This window comes from Atractosteus spatula, chromosome 2 (assembly GCF_055471065.1).
Source record: "Atractosteus spatula isolate fAtrSpa1 chromosome 2, fAtrSpa1.hap1, whole genome shotgun sequence".
In the NCBI taxonomy this organism is placed as follows: Eukaryota; Metazoa; Chordata; class Actinopteri; order Semionotiformes; family Lepisosteidae; genus Atractosteus; species Atractosteus spatula.
This window is the reverse complement of record NC_142707.1, coordinates 32,220,225-32,238,379: the sequence shown is the minus strand read 5'-3', so window position 1 is coordinate 32,238,379 and position 18,155 is coordinate 32,220,225. Positions and strand designations below refer to the sequence as shown.

The following is an 18,155-nucleotide window of genomic DNA, read 5'->3' as shown; positions in this document are numbered from 1 at the left end:
TGCAAATCACTGCAATTGCTTGGTTTTATTTTTAAGGTGAATACTTTTTCATAAAAATCTGAAAGCTTAAACTAAACACGTTCATGGGCTAAAGAAGTTAAATGTCAGTGAGAAAGTAAACAAACGCAATTACATTTCGCAGCTGTTTCAACGTTGTTTTGCATACATTAAGCGGCACCCGGGAAGACGTATCCAGCCGCTGTTTTAATACAGATGCAGCTCTCGTGATCTAGAAAGTGCTGCGGGCCTGGAAGAGACACCTTGAAAGCAAGGCACAACAACAGCGCAACGCCCACCCGCGCTGCAGCAGCTCCCACACTGACCATCTGCACGTGTGTCGCGCATGAATAGATCCGAGCTCTATTTGCAAACAATCGGGCATATGTGCTGCCTTCAGACTAACGCTGTGTGTTTGAAGATGGATGGCAACAACAAATGTGTGAGCTGCTTTGTACCCATTCTCAGCATTACAGTAATGCATACAGTATGCAATTGATTTGATGCCAAGTAATTTGGTAAACAAGGTCAGTACTGCATTATTGAGGTTTTAAACATTTTTGTGTGGAGTGCCAGCAAAAAAAAAACTATCCCTGTCTGGGGATAGCATTTCATAAAGGCAATTTAAACTGCCTCCCTTCCCATCACCTTGTAGTTCTCCTGCAGGCTCCCCTCCGCCCCCTGGCCTCGGACGAGGTCTCTCTCGAACTGCTCCAGCCAGACCCTCAGCTCCCTCAGCACCCGACGGTCCTCCTTCTGCAAGGGTGAGACATAGTGCCCTCCTTCAGCCTCCAAGAAACCCAGCAACTGAAGCCCCAACAGGACTCAGGCCGATTTAATCCACGACTCGCCTTTTTCCTAGTCTAGCCTGATCGTCACATTTAATAAATCCAATACATACCGTAACAGGACATAACAAATACCCCCAGACAGCATTCATCCTAGAAGACGGTAAATGCTTAAATTGATTGAAATTGTGATGATACTGTTTGTAATCACGCACAACATAAATACGGTTGATAATGAAAACTGACCAGCTTCTCGCTGACATTTTATTATTACTTATTGTTGCTTTGGTTATTGAAGTTATGTAAAGCAATTTCAGGAGAATATTTTTCATGTGCATTGTTAATAATAATGCAATTTCAGTCTGTTTTCGTTTACCTTTTTTTCTGGATAAGAATAAACGTTGTTCTTTAAAAAAAGAAAGCACTTTGAGGATTTATGACATGCGCTCTAAAACCAGACTCTTGGAGATTGCTGGAACTTGTCAGTGCTGACTTATTATTTTAACTTGTGTGATGGAAATTTAGTCTTTCAGGTTAAGCATGGTCATTTTCACCTCTTCTACTCTAGAAGGATGTGCTCTAATAAACGGAGTTGTGAACCCGCATTTGACAAGTTCAGAACTCTTAACCTAAAAAGCCTGGTTTTAGTTTGCTTTCTATGAACCTCTCTCTTATCGCATGCTGCACGAATTAACAGAAATGTACAACAGGAGAATTCTTTCACTTCAAAAAAAGATAGCATAAACACGAACATCCCACAAAAATTCTTTAGCATCTGCACAGGAGAGAGGTTAGATTGCTAACTCATGCTGATACTATTCCTAATGACACACTGTTTTCTTTTATCTTTTTATCTGCATTGCTGTAAGAGTTATCTTTTTACATTAAAAACGTATTATTATTTTTATTATTATTATTATTACTACATCGGATGAGTAATTGAGCCGTTGTCACACAACGACTGCCACGCATCACTCAGATGGATGCTGCAGTTCTATGGTGAATGAAGTGGGTCCAATAATAATATTAATTCTTACAATTTTTACTAAAGTTTTTCTTTTTGTGCCCTAAGTGGCTGTATGAGTAAATATGTAATGTAGTTTATTCTTTAAGTCTAACCTAGGTGAAGCCTAGTAACTTAAATGTGATATTGACAAAACATGTGTACCTACAGCAGTAAGTGGCACAACCTACTACAACTAATAGCAAAACACTGCTTGTGTCAAGTTTCTTGTTTCCTCAATCGCCAATGCTTATTTCTGCTGAGAGGACAACAACTGATTCTATGACACACTGGTTATGGAAAAAACTAATGGTTTAAGAGTCGTAGCTGTTATTGGCTATTTTGCTCCCAAAATAGTGAAAGCAATACTATCCTCTGTATCGTAGGACTCAACAGTACAATGCTACTGATTTTCTCATTCAAAGTATGGGTTCATGAAAAAAACAAATCCCAAACTATCCTGTACAACACTGTAGTGCACTTTGGGGGAAAAAGAAAATCACTAGTAGACGCAGACAGGCGGTATTATTTGATCCAATGACAGTTCACCTAAAAGAAAGGAGTTTTTGTTTTTCACATTGTGCCATCAGTTTAAAGGCCTCACATCAGGTCGCCTGAGGGCAAGGAAGTCCGAATAAATAAGAAAGAGCCATTAAACGCCTCGCCGTTGTTTACCTCCGGTTCCACATACCTCTAGCATTTGCTCTATGTGTCGTGGACCAAGACCAAACTGGCAAGGAGAGCAAGACACAAAGAAGGGTGCAAACACAACATAGACAGCCCGTTAGTGGACAGACAGACATGCAGAGAGGAAAACGACAAAAGGGCACTGCAGACGCACAACACCACCGCAGGCCAGGCCGGGTGTACAGAGCGCATGACCCCTGGGGCGCTCAGGCCTTACCTGGAGCTTGGGGATAGAGAGCGCGAAAGTTGGAATGGAACGCAGAAGCTCCTACCGGTGCACAAAAACAGATGACGCACAGCCGAAACAAAAAAAGAATGTGGATGATTCAAGGCAAATGGTGGGAGAAACAGGTGAAAAATGGATTCAGCTACAGAGCTACAGAAAACCACACTGAGGGACGCCGCACTCCGATGACAAACAGCAGTTGCTTCTAACGTTGGGAAACAAAACAAGCGGAGAGAGTGGGGGATGCTGCACTATTTAATTGTTTTGGTTTTAAGGTATTTCAGCCTTTTTGGTTTTTTAACCAACTGCACTGGATGAAGCTGTGATTACTGTATGTAAAGTCTGTATGTCACTCACATAAAACAGTAGCAGCTGTATATAGCAAAACAACCTGCACAATATACTGCACCTGGCATGTTAGCTAGCATTCCCCATATAGTGTGCACATCTATGGGTACAGTTAGTGCATTTATAACTGAGAACAGGGGTAATTTTATCACGGTAAGGGTGAGGCAGTCTGAAGAAAGGTATCCATCCTTATTGGGATCCTGGCTTCTTTCAAGAAACAGAAGGATAACTAGCAACTAGCAACCAAACAGGATAGATGCACTAAATGACCTCCTCTCTTTTGAATGTGGTTTTATATGTTAAGTTACTCTAGGTGTAAAAATTCTGAAGTATGTATTTTATTGCATAAGACACTTAAATAATTATACATCATCCATTCACACCCTCATTATATATTGGAATGTAATTATGTGTTTCAAAAGAAATATTTCCATTAGAAATATGTCTACAGTGCTAATATCTATAATCTTCTGTGTATTATTTACTACACACGTAGTCCCTGGTTGTTTAGTGTATGATTAGTACTGCTATACATGTGCATATTTAAGATACAATATTAATATTAAAAAGAAAAAAGAAAAAAATAGATACAAATGTCTATTCTATAACAAAAACATTTAATATCCTTTAATTTAAGGTTAATTAATTCGTATTACTATGGTGAAAAAGATAAGGACATACTTACATTTCATTTAAGGTCTGAAAATGAAGTCAAAATGGATGAATTGCCAATGATAAAGAGTTGTGGAAAATGAAGTGACGACATGTTTCTCCCATGCTTTCATATTTTTACCAAGTGTATATACAAACAGTATTAAGCTTAAGCACAAAATAATTCAACTTGCAACGAGTCCATTTCACAATATTCAAAAAGTGCTTGCAGCTGAGCTATCCCATCAGCTTGTTTTTCCGACGCCATGCACTGTTCATGGAAGGGAATTCTGGTCAAATCCTAAATCTTTCTTCTAAACAACTAAAGGGCTTCAAAGTACATTAAGTAAAACATATTAATAAGTAAAGAATTGTTCAAAGTCACGTTTACATTTTATTCTACTTTGTAATACTTTATAATATGAATTCAGGGATTTTATAGTAATTCTCACCAATTACTGTGATGTCAAGTAAAGCTTTGTAATCTCCAAGGACTTCTGCTACAGTATGTTGTTGTCTAACTGAACTACCATCTTAAACGTATATCTATAAACCTATAAACTATTAATCTTTCATTTCATTTCGGCTGCATGTTTTTTGCTTGCTTTGGCACAGTAATACTCAACTGCTACTAGATTAAGCTGTAAAAGAAATTACCTCTTCCTCTTTGCCATCAGTTTCAGTGTTGTGGGGATCTGGGTAGTGTTTTAAGAACTGAGCAACATATGTCATGATGGACTTCTCGTCTGGCTTGTCGACATCAACATCTGCAAAGAACATAAAAGCAGTATTTGTTGCTCACAGCTGTATTTCTATATTTCTGGCATCATCAATGGGTTGATTACAAAGCACAAACCATTTCTACCTTATGAGGAAGGATCATGAGCGCATATACTGTAGGAATTATCAAAACACACATAAGAAAATATCTGTGCCACATTAAAAATAAAATACAGCTTAAGTGCCTTCTCAGTATATTTCCATTGGATATCCCACTTTAACTTATATATCCCATTAAAGACTAAAATCTTAGGAATCATCTTTTATATATGAGCTTACAATAACCAATTCCTTTTTTCATACCCAGCCGATATGGAATAGCTAGTTGAATGTTTTTCACATCTTGGCTCACAGCTACAAACCTGCAACTGCACACAAGGAAGAATGAGGACATGTATTCTCCTGAGAGCCAACCACCTTTGAGTCGTTCAACTTTTAACACCTTACAAGAGGTTCCAGGACCAACTGGAGACCTGGCACTTCCTTCGCCAAAATCACTGCAAATTTGCAAGAGCCTGGAAGGCCAGAGGCCCTATTGTGTCTCTAAGAATCTAGACAGCCTTGGCAGACTAATCCTACCATATCCTCGGCTCATCCAATTAGGAGCCACTGCTTGTGCAATCCCAGTCACAGTTGTCTAGTTACGTGACCTGGGCTCAGACCTGCAATCACAGGCCTTAACCTGAGCTCAACCTGGGCCTTTACAGATATCAGTCTTAAACGTAATTGTTACGACCCCCAGTGTCTAGGGGTAAAGGGGTGTAACATTTAGGATAATTCTTTTGGAAGCAGGTGGGTTCTGGTTTGGGACTAGGAAGCGTGATAACAAAGGTGGGTGCAAAAGTGATGATTTTAAGTTGAATAAGTGACTGGTAAGACACGATAACACACAGGGTAAGGGACTCGAGTGGTGCCAAAGAAAAGAAAATAAACAAAATGGAGCCCATACTAAACTAGTGTGACTAATACAAAATCAACTAAGTGTGTAGAATGTACCCAACAACATAAACTAACCTTATAAACAAAAGTTCACACAAAAATACAAGTGAACTAGGAATACAAATAAGGGAAAACAATAGTAATCAACAGGAACAGGGTACAAAAGAACACAAATGTTGAACATGTAACACGTTAGGGCAAGGAAATGGCAAAACAAGGATAAACACAAACAAACAAAAGTACAAAAAACTAACAGAAACCAACAAAACAACAAAGCCGAAGTTATACGAAAATACACACACAAAACAACAAAGCAGAAGCAAAAGCAAAATGAAGCGAAGCAAAACCAAACAGGACTGAAACCAAACAAAACTTCCTGAAAACCTCCATGTTATATACTGAATAAGATGCAGTCTGATTGGCTGAGAGGCTGATTGATGATGATGTCATACAGAACAGTGGTGTAATGGTGGGCCAATGGGGGAGGGAGAACAATCAAAGGTCAGCAGCGTGGAACATAACAACAAAAACACACAGACCACACACTGGGACGTAACAGTAATTATAAAGTGGCAGTTTTACAGTCCAGATAGCCCTGATGTTAGAAGTGATTCTTGAGAGTGAGAACAAAAATGTGTTTTTTTTTAAAGGACTCTAGGGAGGGACTCTTTGAAAAGAGTAACGCCATACAGGAAATACAGACATGGAAGGAGGTCTCTTCAAAGTGGCTCACCAGCCCAAACTTTGTGTTTTTTCTTCTTTATTTTTACTTTTCCATGTGTACTTAACCACACGCAGCTTGCCCACTCTAATCCATTTTCCTGTCATCACTACAAATAAGACCACTGCATTGAACATGACATTAGGACATACCTTCCGGATCAAGAAGGCGGGGGATACCCAGTTCATTCTCAGCGATGGCAAAGGCTTCCTCCAGATTCTCCCTGTTGGTTCTCCTCCTCACTCTGTCCATGTCCACCAGGTCAGGGCGAATGGCAGAGATGACCGAGTAGAAGGCAACTCCACTGCGCCAGCTCCTCCCAAAGTCCTTCACTTCAACTCCCAAACGCCTTCAAACACAAAGTATAGACCCAGAGTTCAGAGCATGAGGGAACATACTCTAATAATTCATTGGTCGAGATCCTCACTTTTTCTGGAATTTAGCTTGATATACTATACAGTACAGTATATCCCGTGTAGTATATATGACAGTTTATCAAAAACAATTAACTAATAGGCCTGAAATGCATAAATATACAGAGGTTAAGACAGAACTTCTCCCTTTAACAGGTAATTGTTCTGTTCAAGCAATAATATGGGAATCAAGTATGAGTTACTTAATTACAAGATAAGTAGGAAATTTGTGTTTAACCACTTGGAGGTTACATCAATCACTTTGATGACTTTTTAAAATTATTTTGCCTAAATCTGTTTTAACAGTTTTAATAAAGTGCTCTACTAACACAATTTGCAACTAAAATCAAGATAAACGTGTGTCATATATAAACAATATGAACTATATAAAATAAAAACACCACCTTGAAGTTTATGCATCTCTGTTAACAACTTTCAAGGAACTACGAGTTTTAAAAAGTCATCCACCTTTTACATTTTTTCCACCAAAAACCAACATTGAGTTGAGTCTTACTTTGCTGCTGTGTACTGCACCCATTTCAAAAGGGCCTTCTTGGCGTTGCCTTGGAATTTGGTAACAACCTTCCTTTTCATGGGCGGGCTAGCAGTCTCGGAGCTAGCCAGGCTCTCCACTGATGAGGTGCTACTGGACAGGGACTGCAGTAAGGTCAAATTGCTGGTCAGCTCCTCAATCTGTGAAAGACAGAAAAGATGCTGTTACGACAAAATAGACTTCTCAGCTTTTCATGAACTGGAACAGGTGGCTACAGTTATAGGAATATAATGTGTCCTGTCCATCCTTCCAGACTTGGACTCACATAGCACCCAAACACCTGTACACCTTGTACCCATACAAGATAAGGAAGAAGGTCAAGGTATTTTTAAAACTCAGCAAAGCCAAAACAGAGCTACACATAACAACAACTCAGTTTTAGAATGCCTAAACTGATAAGCTTGATCTAGAAATGCATAAAAAAAAAACAAATGGCACAACGCCCTTCCAAGTGTTCCAAGTTTAAAATACCTTTATCTCAACAATGATTATGCATTACCTGGAAATAGAGAATGATGGTCCACATCAATCCAAGCACAATGGATGGCCTCCCATCGACAATGTCAGTTGCGTTAATGTTGACCAACTTGATCTGAAAAATAAAAGAAAGTTTAACTTCAGTCTTCATAGTTCAATTATATCAATTGTTTTAGAGTTGACTAATAAAAGTCATGTTTTCATCTAAGTGAGGAAAGACTCTTCAACACAGCAATTGCATTATGGTCAAAATCAGAGATATAGATATGGAGAGTTGAGGAGATGGCAGCTTGAACCACTGTCTAGAGATTGTGTAATTACAGAGATTCAGAGTGATAGTTTCAGAGCTGTACAAAGCATGCTTTATGAAATATAGTCAATGGATATCTCACTGTGAGCTGTAACATCTTAACAGTATGGAGATGCTCTCATTATTAAATGAAGGTAAGATTTATACAATATGTTATTGAGAACAATAAGCCCTCAATATGAGGGAATATGACATTGAAACATGGAGAAATTTGTTTTTAAAAACATTCATGGATGTAATAATTAAGCAACTGCTGATAAATATATAAATAACCAGTTGAGTAGTTGATCTAGGATACTAACCGGAGATCCTCTGTAAACAGACTTTAGTCGGCATGGCAAAAGAGAGATTGCAGTTAGTATTAGTCATCTGCCAACCCTGAGTGAAGGAAAACATTCCATTCTCTGGGAGTGCTCGTTAATATTACTGACATGCACATACAGTAATAATAACAAACCATCACCATTCCTGACCCTGGTTAAATGAGACTAAACATCACAGGCAAGGTTAAATTGCTAAATTACAGCTAAGCTGAAGAGGTTCAATAGGCTTCCCTATATCACAGATGGCATTAAAAGCTGTGAGGCTGAGGAAAACTAGAAAATATTATTCCTTCATGTTTCAATGAAACTTTGAAGTTTTAAATAAAATGCAATTGAATGTGACTAAAGTTCCACATATAAATCATTTTTTCAATACTTTTGTTGCATTTTTAATTGTGTATTGCATATATATTTAATTATATATTGTTTTGTTTAATTGTATATTGCATTTTCATTTATCTTTATGTTATTATTACCTTTTTTAATGTTTTTTGAAGAACTTTTAAACTGATAGGGAAAGCTATGTATATATTGAAAATTGTATTCCTTTGTGTTTCAGTGAAATTTTGAAACACTTAAAAAGTTATGGGAAAGCTATGTATATACTGGTGATGTATATTAATAAATATTAAATAAGGATTATTAAATCTGTTTCTAGTTTTAAAATTTCAGTTTCTGCATCACAAACCCACTATACACAAGATTATAATTAGAAGGCTTGCTTGCTACAAAGGCTGTGAAATTAAACTTGGATGGTTCCTGCAGGGTTTGGCTAAAGCAATACTCATGAGATGCTGAGGGAACGGAAGTCTTCCTGCACTTGTGTGCTCACAGGAAAGATAAACTCTTAACCACTGTGAGTTCAATAGTTTCCCTGTTCACAGTTTCATTACAGCCAACTCTATCAAAACAACTCATCATGTACACCATTCCGAGCACTGCTTCGTAAAACAAATATTCCAAACCTGCTCATCTATTGTCTTTTTGATGGTTTAGAACTTTAGATGATTTCCATTTCAAATACTAAATCCACAGAATCCCACTTTCAGTACTCTTAAGTCCGTCTACATTCATTCAAAACTCTAATTCCGCTGTAAATTTATAACATCAAATTCTCTCATTTCCGCAGATGGTTCACAGAGGAATGAATGACAAGGCTGTGAGCACAGTGTTATTGTGTCATAATATCAGTGTCGACAATATATCACAGAGCTATCCACTCATGGCACTGAAGTACTGGATTGTCTGGATTGTTTTCATTTCAACAGTACTTGATTCAGTACAACTTGAATTACCTTGTTACTGAAATCATTGGTACGAGTCAACCACTACCTGGCTCTTCAGGTGCTTCGTCTTTAAAAAGTCCGAAAAAGGTACAGGACCAGAATTAGACAGCCCTGTTATACAGCACATGTGGACTTGTGTTAACTATACCTCCTAAGGATACATTTAATTTTTTGCTAATTCTGTGAACACTCAGACGGATAACATACCTATATTGTAGTTAATTTAGCTTCAGATCAAAGCCAGTGGTTTCAAAACACATTTGCCAAGACTTTGAAATACCTTTCTTTTACCAGACAGGCATCATATGATGAACAAAGGAGTACGTGAGAGTGTTTGGTGAGAGAGGAGGACAGACTGCAATGCAGGGTTCCATGCAATTAGCTCTTCCACTCTCAGAAGATCTCATTCCATCTGAGAAAAGTACACAGGGAGCTGCCTTACCCTCCTGCCCTCCAAGAACTTGAGAGCAGTGCCTATGTTGGAAACCCAGTGGATTCTCTTCAGCTGCCGACCTTGCTCGCAGGGCTAAGGAAAGAAAGACAAATCAAATTGACAGTGTAATGAGGAGTGTGCTTTAACAAAGTAAGATCAATAAATTCCCAGCAGTGCTGATAGGGCCATTAAGGATCCCTGTTGGCTATGGGGTTTCTGATTTCTCTCTATACCTAGGATTGGTCACATGGGACTCGTTTGAGGGTGGACCCCTAAGTATCACCACAGAAAACATGAATGCTGCTAGCTATGTGTTTAAACCTCTGAGCCACCGAGAGATCACAAATAGCAGTCTATGGTAAAGATGCTTTTGCCTTTTTTATATTAGTGCCATTTATAAAGCATACATGTTACAGAAAAGATTCTAACAGTGAGTTTAGGAACAGCATACAAATATACAGGTATACATCCATACATATAGGTTCACATAAGTTCTGACTATAGTCAATATAGTACAAATTCATGCAATTTCCAGTAACCCAATTTAATTTTCCATTGTAAAGCTGAACATAGAAATGTGTCATCTGAGAAACTATTCATGTAAAATTCAAAATGACAGCATAATCTGAGAAATTCTATTTGCTGAATCAGATAAACTATTGACATGCTGAAATTTGACAATCACATATTTTTAATGGCTGAGGTAAAAAGGAAGACCTTTCATGACAATTAATTAGTAATTAGTAACTTTTGAAATTACTGCACCCAAGATATTAAAAGAAGCTGGGTCAGAGTTCACAAATTCACAAAGCTACAGTACCATTTGTGCTAAAGAAAGGAATTAGACAAGACAATAAAAACACTGGAAAAACATACAGAAGACTCTTTTCTGACTCAAGATAACAAAGAAAACTAATTGTTAATAGTAACAATTTATCCTGTGGGCAGACTGTATGAAGCTTCCAGCCTGATAATAATCCACAGAGAGACGTTATTTTTAAATCTGCAACTAATGGAAGGAAGACACAGATCATTATATTAAGTGACCAATGTAATTGCTTTATTATCAAGATATCTCCACAACGCAAATCACAAATAACTTTTGTGATTGTCTAACTGTGACACCTTGTCTTTATACAGTATCTGTATTTATTCACAGAAGTGTTACCCGTAATTACAAAAACCGTAAAAAGTAGCATACTGTATGTATTGAAAGAATGGTATTTAATGACACAGGAGACTGAGCAATTATTAACCTTTCAAAGAAATAAATGACTCTCGCATGATCTAGAGGTGGGGGATATTTAACCAAATAAGTTTTACAACCCTTCTTTAAGGTATGACACAATTAGACATGAAATTCTTATTTATTCATACTTTCCAATTTGTTCTTGGTTTAGCAGTGCTGTATAACACCACACCCATCTCTGACAGGAGTCAAGTGAAGACCTGCATGGAAACCCCACACAAAAACGCCGAGTAACTTTGATCACTTTGTTTGAGCGAATTGCAAGCACAGACATCTGTGAGGAGGACTTACTAGTTTCTGCCCAGACAGAACCTCAAGCAGGGCAAGAAGCATCACCCCATCTTTAATGTCTTCAAACAGGTCATTCACTACCATTGGTGGGTTCCGCTGTGGATGAAAGAAAAAGAAAAAGCCTGTTGAGCTGAGCTCTGTTTCTACTGGTGTCCTTTTCAATACTTAAAACTCACTTAATTAACTTAATGAACTTTTAATCTCATTAAACCTTCACACGAGCACCCTGTAAACTCAACTGGTTGGAGCTGAAGAGTACATTGAATTGTTACTGAATAGCTACTGCAGATTTTGAAGATGGCTTTATGTGCATACAGTACATGCAGTTGTGTAACCTAGGCATTTAAAAGAGCACAGAGAGAAACTGTTAACACGGATGTCAGAATTAAATGAATATTTAATCAATGTTATTAACAAATAAAATCTGACTGACTACTATACAAACCTTGTCCTGTACATTGAATTTTAGGATTGCTTTAGGATTCCAAATGAAACTTCCAAAAAGGTTTAAGAAAAAAAAATAACAGTCTTATTTATTTGTATACTTGATGAAAAAGGGCATTAAAGTTTGGTTTGCAAACAATTTTTCAACATTTACTGTATGTTTAAGTTTGCTCTTCATTATCAATGACATTAGAAACACTGCTATAGCTTGCTTGTGAAGAAGAGATTTAATTAATAAGCTGAAGTTGACTATTACTGTAAAATCAACATTTATGGTTCGAGCAAAATAAAAATTTTAACAAGGCTTTAAAGTTGTATTTCTGTTTCTCTCTAGAAGACATGCATCAGGAACTGATAAGGTAGTATTGAAGCTATATACTGAATAAGTATAAAAAGCAACATTCAGATGAAGCTTCAATTTTTTGATTGATTAAAACCAGCTACATATGTCCCAACAAAAATTTAAATACACACACAAAAATAAAACTTCCAAAACACTCAATTCACCAGTAGCCTAAAGGTTTAAAAAATGAATTAATAGTTTAGTTATTGTTTATTTTCTCATTTTGGAGGCTAGAATGTCCCATTGAGTCAGTGGCTTACAATGTGTACTATTGAGGGCACTTAAAGCTGTAGATAGTAACTATGTAAATGTTTAGGCCCAGGGACATTCAAAAAAAGAGCACATTGTTCATATCATTTCAAGAATGTTAGAAAATCATTTGTTCATCTAAGCATATGTCAAAATGAAACAATCCGCTTATCTTCCAGGTTCAATGACTCTCATCTTTAAATCCTTTATTGCAAAATCTACAAGCCTGTCAGACTTGACAGCTTCTTCCCTGAAGTGATTTTGAAAACAAAACACGACAAATTCAGTTTGTGTCCTGCAAAAAATGTCACATCAATGCCCGCCTGATAAAAGGTAGTGTTTCAAGTATGCTCTCTTTGGAATAATACAGTATGTTCAGTTTTCCCACAGATTTTTAAAAATCTGTCATGGCACCAAGAAACAAATATGTGAAAAACAGTTTAAAACTGCTATCCAGATATATCTGGCAGGGTTCTGAGTGCTACTTAAGCCCTTCTGTGGAACTGTGCAAACCAATGCTAATTTGGAAAATATACTTTAGATCCTCCCCTAGAAGATAAGCCAACTGGAAAATTCACTTTTTCATACTTATTGAATAACTTGCTGGTAAAATGAAATATGACACAAAGAATACTTCTGTGCCCATTATAATCGACAAAACGTTCCCACAGACAAAAGAAATTTGTTCTCATACCATTCAGTTTATCATTCAAATCTGAAATCTGAATTTGAAGTAAAACCATTGTTCTTTTTCCATGTCTAAAATTAATAACAGGTTCCCTATAAACATGTTCCTGTTCCTGGGACATTTAATGATTAAGTATAAACCTCCTGCCTACAGATCAATAGCTCTCTGGGCCACATATAATGAAGATTCGTGGTTAAAGAAGGTTCTCCCTGCATAAAGGTAATAAATCAATTGAAGCACAGCCTGCAAACTAAGAGGCAGGAAAGATTGCCACTGCTGAGTATAGCATTTGAAACAGCAACATTTTCTATCATTGCTGAACTTTATTCTGAGAGTTATGGGAAAACAGATCTCCAGGCTGGTCTCAAGTGCTCCAGGATTGCAATACATTAGTACTTTTAACAAAAAGTTTCCATGCCCTACAGATAACAATTATTGTAATCATTAAAGGATTTCCTTCCACCTTCTACAGACATGCTGACCAGGTTAATTGGTGTCTTCGGATCATCCCTATGTGTGCTTGTCTGCTTGTGTGTGTGTAATGTGATGTATTGGATGATGTGTGATGGAGGGCATTCAGTCCAAGCTTACACGCTCTGTCTGACAAGAAAGGTGGTCTCTGGTCCTTTGCAGGCCTCTTTGGGGTGAAGTGTTTGTGGATTACAGATAGATGTACTGTAATTATCAGTTACCATAGCACTCATCTTTCACAAGGTCTAATTGTCACGATTATAGTCCCTCCTCCTTAAGGGTGCTCCGGCCCTTTCACTTTGGATTTAATTCTGTGCACCTGACCCCTGTTCCCAGTCCACCTTAAAAGCCAGGCGCTGACGTTCATCCTGGTTCTGCATCTGGTTTCCACACCGTGCGAGTCCGGGACCTGGAAGCGCCTGGTCCCGTTCTCTGTCCGCCGGTTCCGACCCGGTTCATGGTTTTAACTCCTTGTTTGGATGGATCACCTGGCTATGGACTTATTCTTGCGTTTTTGGATTCCCTCTATGGATTACTTCTGGATTGTTTGCCTCGGCCACACCTCCCCCGTGCACCAGCGCACTTTGGACACGCCCCCCTGTTTTCATCCCCATATTCCTGCATGACTTTTCCCTAGTGTTTCCTCACTTTTTCGGATTGTGTCATCCGCATAGGGTCCGGAAAGAACTGTTCGTTACACTAATTATATTAAGTACTGACAACAAGTAATTAGAATTATTAGAACGTATTCAAAAAGGACACTCCAACAGAATGTTTTGGCACTTATTACACTGCCCCAAAACATTGTTCTTGTAGTAAAACATGGCCTGAAAATAGGTAATAAAAATATGAAAAGAAAGAAATACCCCAACAAGAGCTGTGTAATTAATAAGCTACATGTGAAGAATCTCAGGTGAACCTACACATAATCTGCTTTTGCAGTTTCTGTTGCTAAAGAGCAGAAGCCAAGATACATACAAGTAACTGACGACAGAAAAGAAAACAAAATGAACCTTTGCAGCCTCGATTCAGCCAGTGTAAATTATCTGGCATACAGTATTATCAACAAACCATCTCTACTAAACAAAATAATGTAGAAAATATCATCAGTAATAGCAATATTTGTGGACTATTTATAAAAGATTTACTATAATAGCATCTGTAGCAGAGACTCCTTTCATCCTTTCATCACCTAGACGTGCTGAAAACGCAACAATTGAATTCATGAATCTTTCATCCCATTAATTCTTTACTGTCGCTTAGCAATTCTGATTCTGAGAAACATTGTATTCATATTGAAATCTGTAAATTGTGAAATTGTACAGAAGAATAGCAATTCTCTCCTCTTCAATCTGTAATCTGTAAAATAACTAAATTTAAATCTGACATTCATGAGTTTGCAACATGAAACTGCAAAATACTGTATAGTAATTTATATACTGTAAAATACTTTATAGTACTATAAGTTCCTTTATAATTGAAAAAATATATAAATACAGTAGACCTATTGAAAAGTAAAAGGGTGTTCACTTTTTATGAAGAAAAAGGCTGCCTGTGAAGGATGTTGCACAAGAGACAAACATCCATAAACTATTCAATCAATCCATAAAGATTCCTACATTAGAGACGATGTGATAATGAGAAGAACTGTCAGATAAAACCTCAGCTACAGCCATTAATTCCCTTCAATTGTCCTCCTAAGATATATAATAAGTTTAGCACAGTCTTTAACTTCATCTGAAAATCACAGAGACCTTATAAAGATTATAATAATGGATTAGAACATCCTATTCTCAAGAAGTTCGGACTTTCTACTGTATAAAGAACCAGAGAAGTTCAGTTTAACCTACAGTAGATCAGTTAAGAAACAACAGCTCAGTTTAACTTCTGACCAGCACTCCTCTACCAACACATGTCCTCAGCCACTTTGTGGAGTTAGTGACGTAACGGAAGGCAAGTTCTTTGCAAGCTCTTCATGTCTTGCCCTCAGAATTGCAGGATTAAAATTCTTTTCAGGATCAAAGGCTAACGCTCTTGTTAAAAAAAGTAATTTGATTTGGAACTCTCATCTAGATCCACAATTAAACTCTTTAAAACCAAAGCAGTACTTTGAATCAATAGTGGATAAAAAAGTACCTTACAATCAAAATAAACAATAGAGGAATTCCACTACCTCTCTAAAAATTTCAAATTATAAAATACTGACAATATGTATTTGTAGAAATGTAAACTGCCAATATAACAAGGCAAAATATTTCTAGTTACATTAGGCAATATTATATATTTATATTTTTTATAAAAATCTAGATCCTTCTAGACAAACAGAACAATATAAAAACACCACATAATTAAAAAAGGCTGAAATATTAATGATTAACAGAAGAGGAGAACTTTTAATCATTATTAACATGAAAAGTAAACTATTTATTTTGACTTTATTTTTGATCACAAACCAAAATGATCAATTTCTTTTGACAAACATTGTCTGAAAAATAGCATGATAAGCAGTTGCGCAATTAGCTGAGGAAGAGAAGGGAATAATAACCTTCTAATAAACAGTAATCAAATTATTCTACAGCAAAACAAATATCTAAACAATAAATTGTGTTCTGATATATGCCCCCCAAAATAATAATGTACCACAAATTGTAATTTCACATTCCTGTTTTTAGAAAGCTTCTACTTGTCACACTTTTGGTGATCATAATATTTAATATTGTACAGTTTGTTCTTAGTGGAAAAGGAGATAAAAATAACAATGGATAGTACATTCCTTGACCGCATGCATTTTTGTGACTTTGGGTAAGAAATAAAGCATAAGGAAAACAGAAAACACTCTGTCCCAGATGTCACATGTCCCAGACAGGTATACAGTAGCAAATGTGAGGCATGTACACAGAGCACGTACTGAAATGTAATGGAATGAATATGAAGCAAGTACTAGAAACTGTGAAAACACTAGTTCCCAGCACACTTAACTAGATTACGCTAAACTATTTTTACTCTTGAGTCCAAGCCAAAAGGATCTCAGTAATTACAGAAACATATTTGAAATTCCCAAGTAAATTATTTGATGTTGCCTAAAGAAGTAGAGCTGACTTAGTTCATTTTATTCTGAAACAAGTAACAAGAAAGGCTTTTAAGCACAAGAACTTCATTTAGTGCCGCACTTTTCCTCCATTTGGCATCCAAATTAATGTGACTGGTCACAAGGCCCGTGTGCAATGCATCCTGGATCTTGGGAAATAAAGCAATGCCTAATGCAAGCACTAGATCCTTCTTCACAAAGCAAACATCTTTATAGGACCAACCAGTCGAGGGTTTCAGATCTTACCTTTAGATATTTATTTCCAAGCACAATCTGTCACTAGCAGTTTATGGATGTTTTGCATTCTGAACTCATGAGAAAGAATAAAGAAAATAGCATTTCCATTTTAGTATTTTTTTCTTCCAAACAGTAATTTAAGAAAAACTCTGTATTAAATATCATTAATTTAATACAGCATTCTGACTAATATTTTACTAATTAGGTTGGGGGCATTAAATGTATGCAGTATACACAGTACCTAACAAAAGTATTCATCTAATGATGTTCTGTTTTATTGATTTACTGTACTAATGATGTACATAGATTTTTTTAAGTGAATACTATTAATCAATACTCAAAAGATCAAACTGAACATATTCATGGGTGAAAGAAGTTAAATGTTATCAAAAGCTACAAGGAAAAAAAAACTTTGTTTGTTGGGATCAGTATTTGCACACTCTTTACTGTGCCAAATCTAAAAAAGTCCAGGTGCAAACAAGTACTTAGACAAGTCAGACAATTAGCTGAATTTATTTTGTGTGTAAAAATAGTGGTTCGCATTTCTACAGTGTATAGTACAGAAATGCAAGCAGTATATTTAATTGTGGAAAATACATTTTTCTTTGCTATGATATCTTTTCAGTATTTATACTGCTACTTTAAAAAGGCGTTCAGAAAATAAACTTCTTTGAAGAGTGGAAAACAGATGCCTAACAACATACTGTAAATTAATGTTCCAGCTGTCTTGAAGAGGAAAATCCTAATTCAAGCCAAACCAACATTTAGTGTTCCATGACTGTTAAACAAACTAAACAATTACTGAACAATTTTATGAAAAAATTAGAAAAGGACCTTTAAATTCTGGTAGCAAAATAAGTAACCTTTTATTCACTTTTTAACATCCCGACCTAAAAAATCTCACATTTTATTACATTTTCATTACTGCAGACATGTCTAACATTTAGATATGTTTATGTTAACACTGAGATACCTAACATGGTGTTTACTGTGTGTACAATGGCCATTTATTGCAGACTTAGCTCCTTATAATCCTATGGAAAACTCTTTTGCTTCTGTCATAGATAGTCATTCTTGGTATGATTGGATTAATAATATAAGATATTTTTGCACATCTCAGTTAATACAGTACAACAAACCTCAAATATTAAAAGGTGCTC

At 36.6% G+C, this 18,155-nt stretch overlaps 1 protein-coding gene across 1 annotated transcript in view; it reads right to left on the bottom strand.

Annotated features, from left to right (window-relative positions):
• LOC148839567 (nesprin-1-like) overlaps positions 1–18,155 on the bottom strand; it is a 219,048-nt gene that overhangs the window by 163,935 nt on the left and 36,958 nt on the right. The window contains exons 3-9 of the mRNA XM_088908442.1: positions 11,476–11,571; positions 9,945–10,028; positions 7,606–7,698; positions 7,068–7,246; positions 6,293–6,489; positions 4,358–4,467; positions 646–753 (exon numbers count right to left, since the gene is read on the bottom strand). Of these exons, the coding sequence (XP_088764568.1) occupies positions 646–753; positions 4,358–4,467; positions 6,293–6,489; positions 7,068–7,246; positions 7,606–7,698; positions 9,945–10,028; positions 11,476–11,571 (867 nt within the window). The remainder of the gene's footprint in view (positions 1–645; positions 754–4,357; positions 4,468–6,292; positions 6,490–7,067; positions 7,247–7,605; positions 7,699–9,944; positions 10,029–11,475; positions 11,572–18,155) is intronic.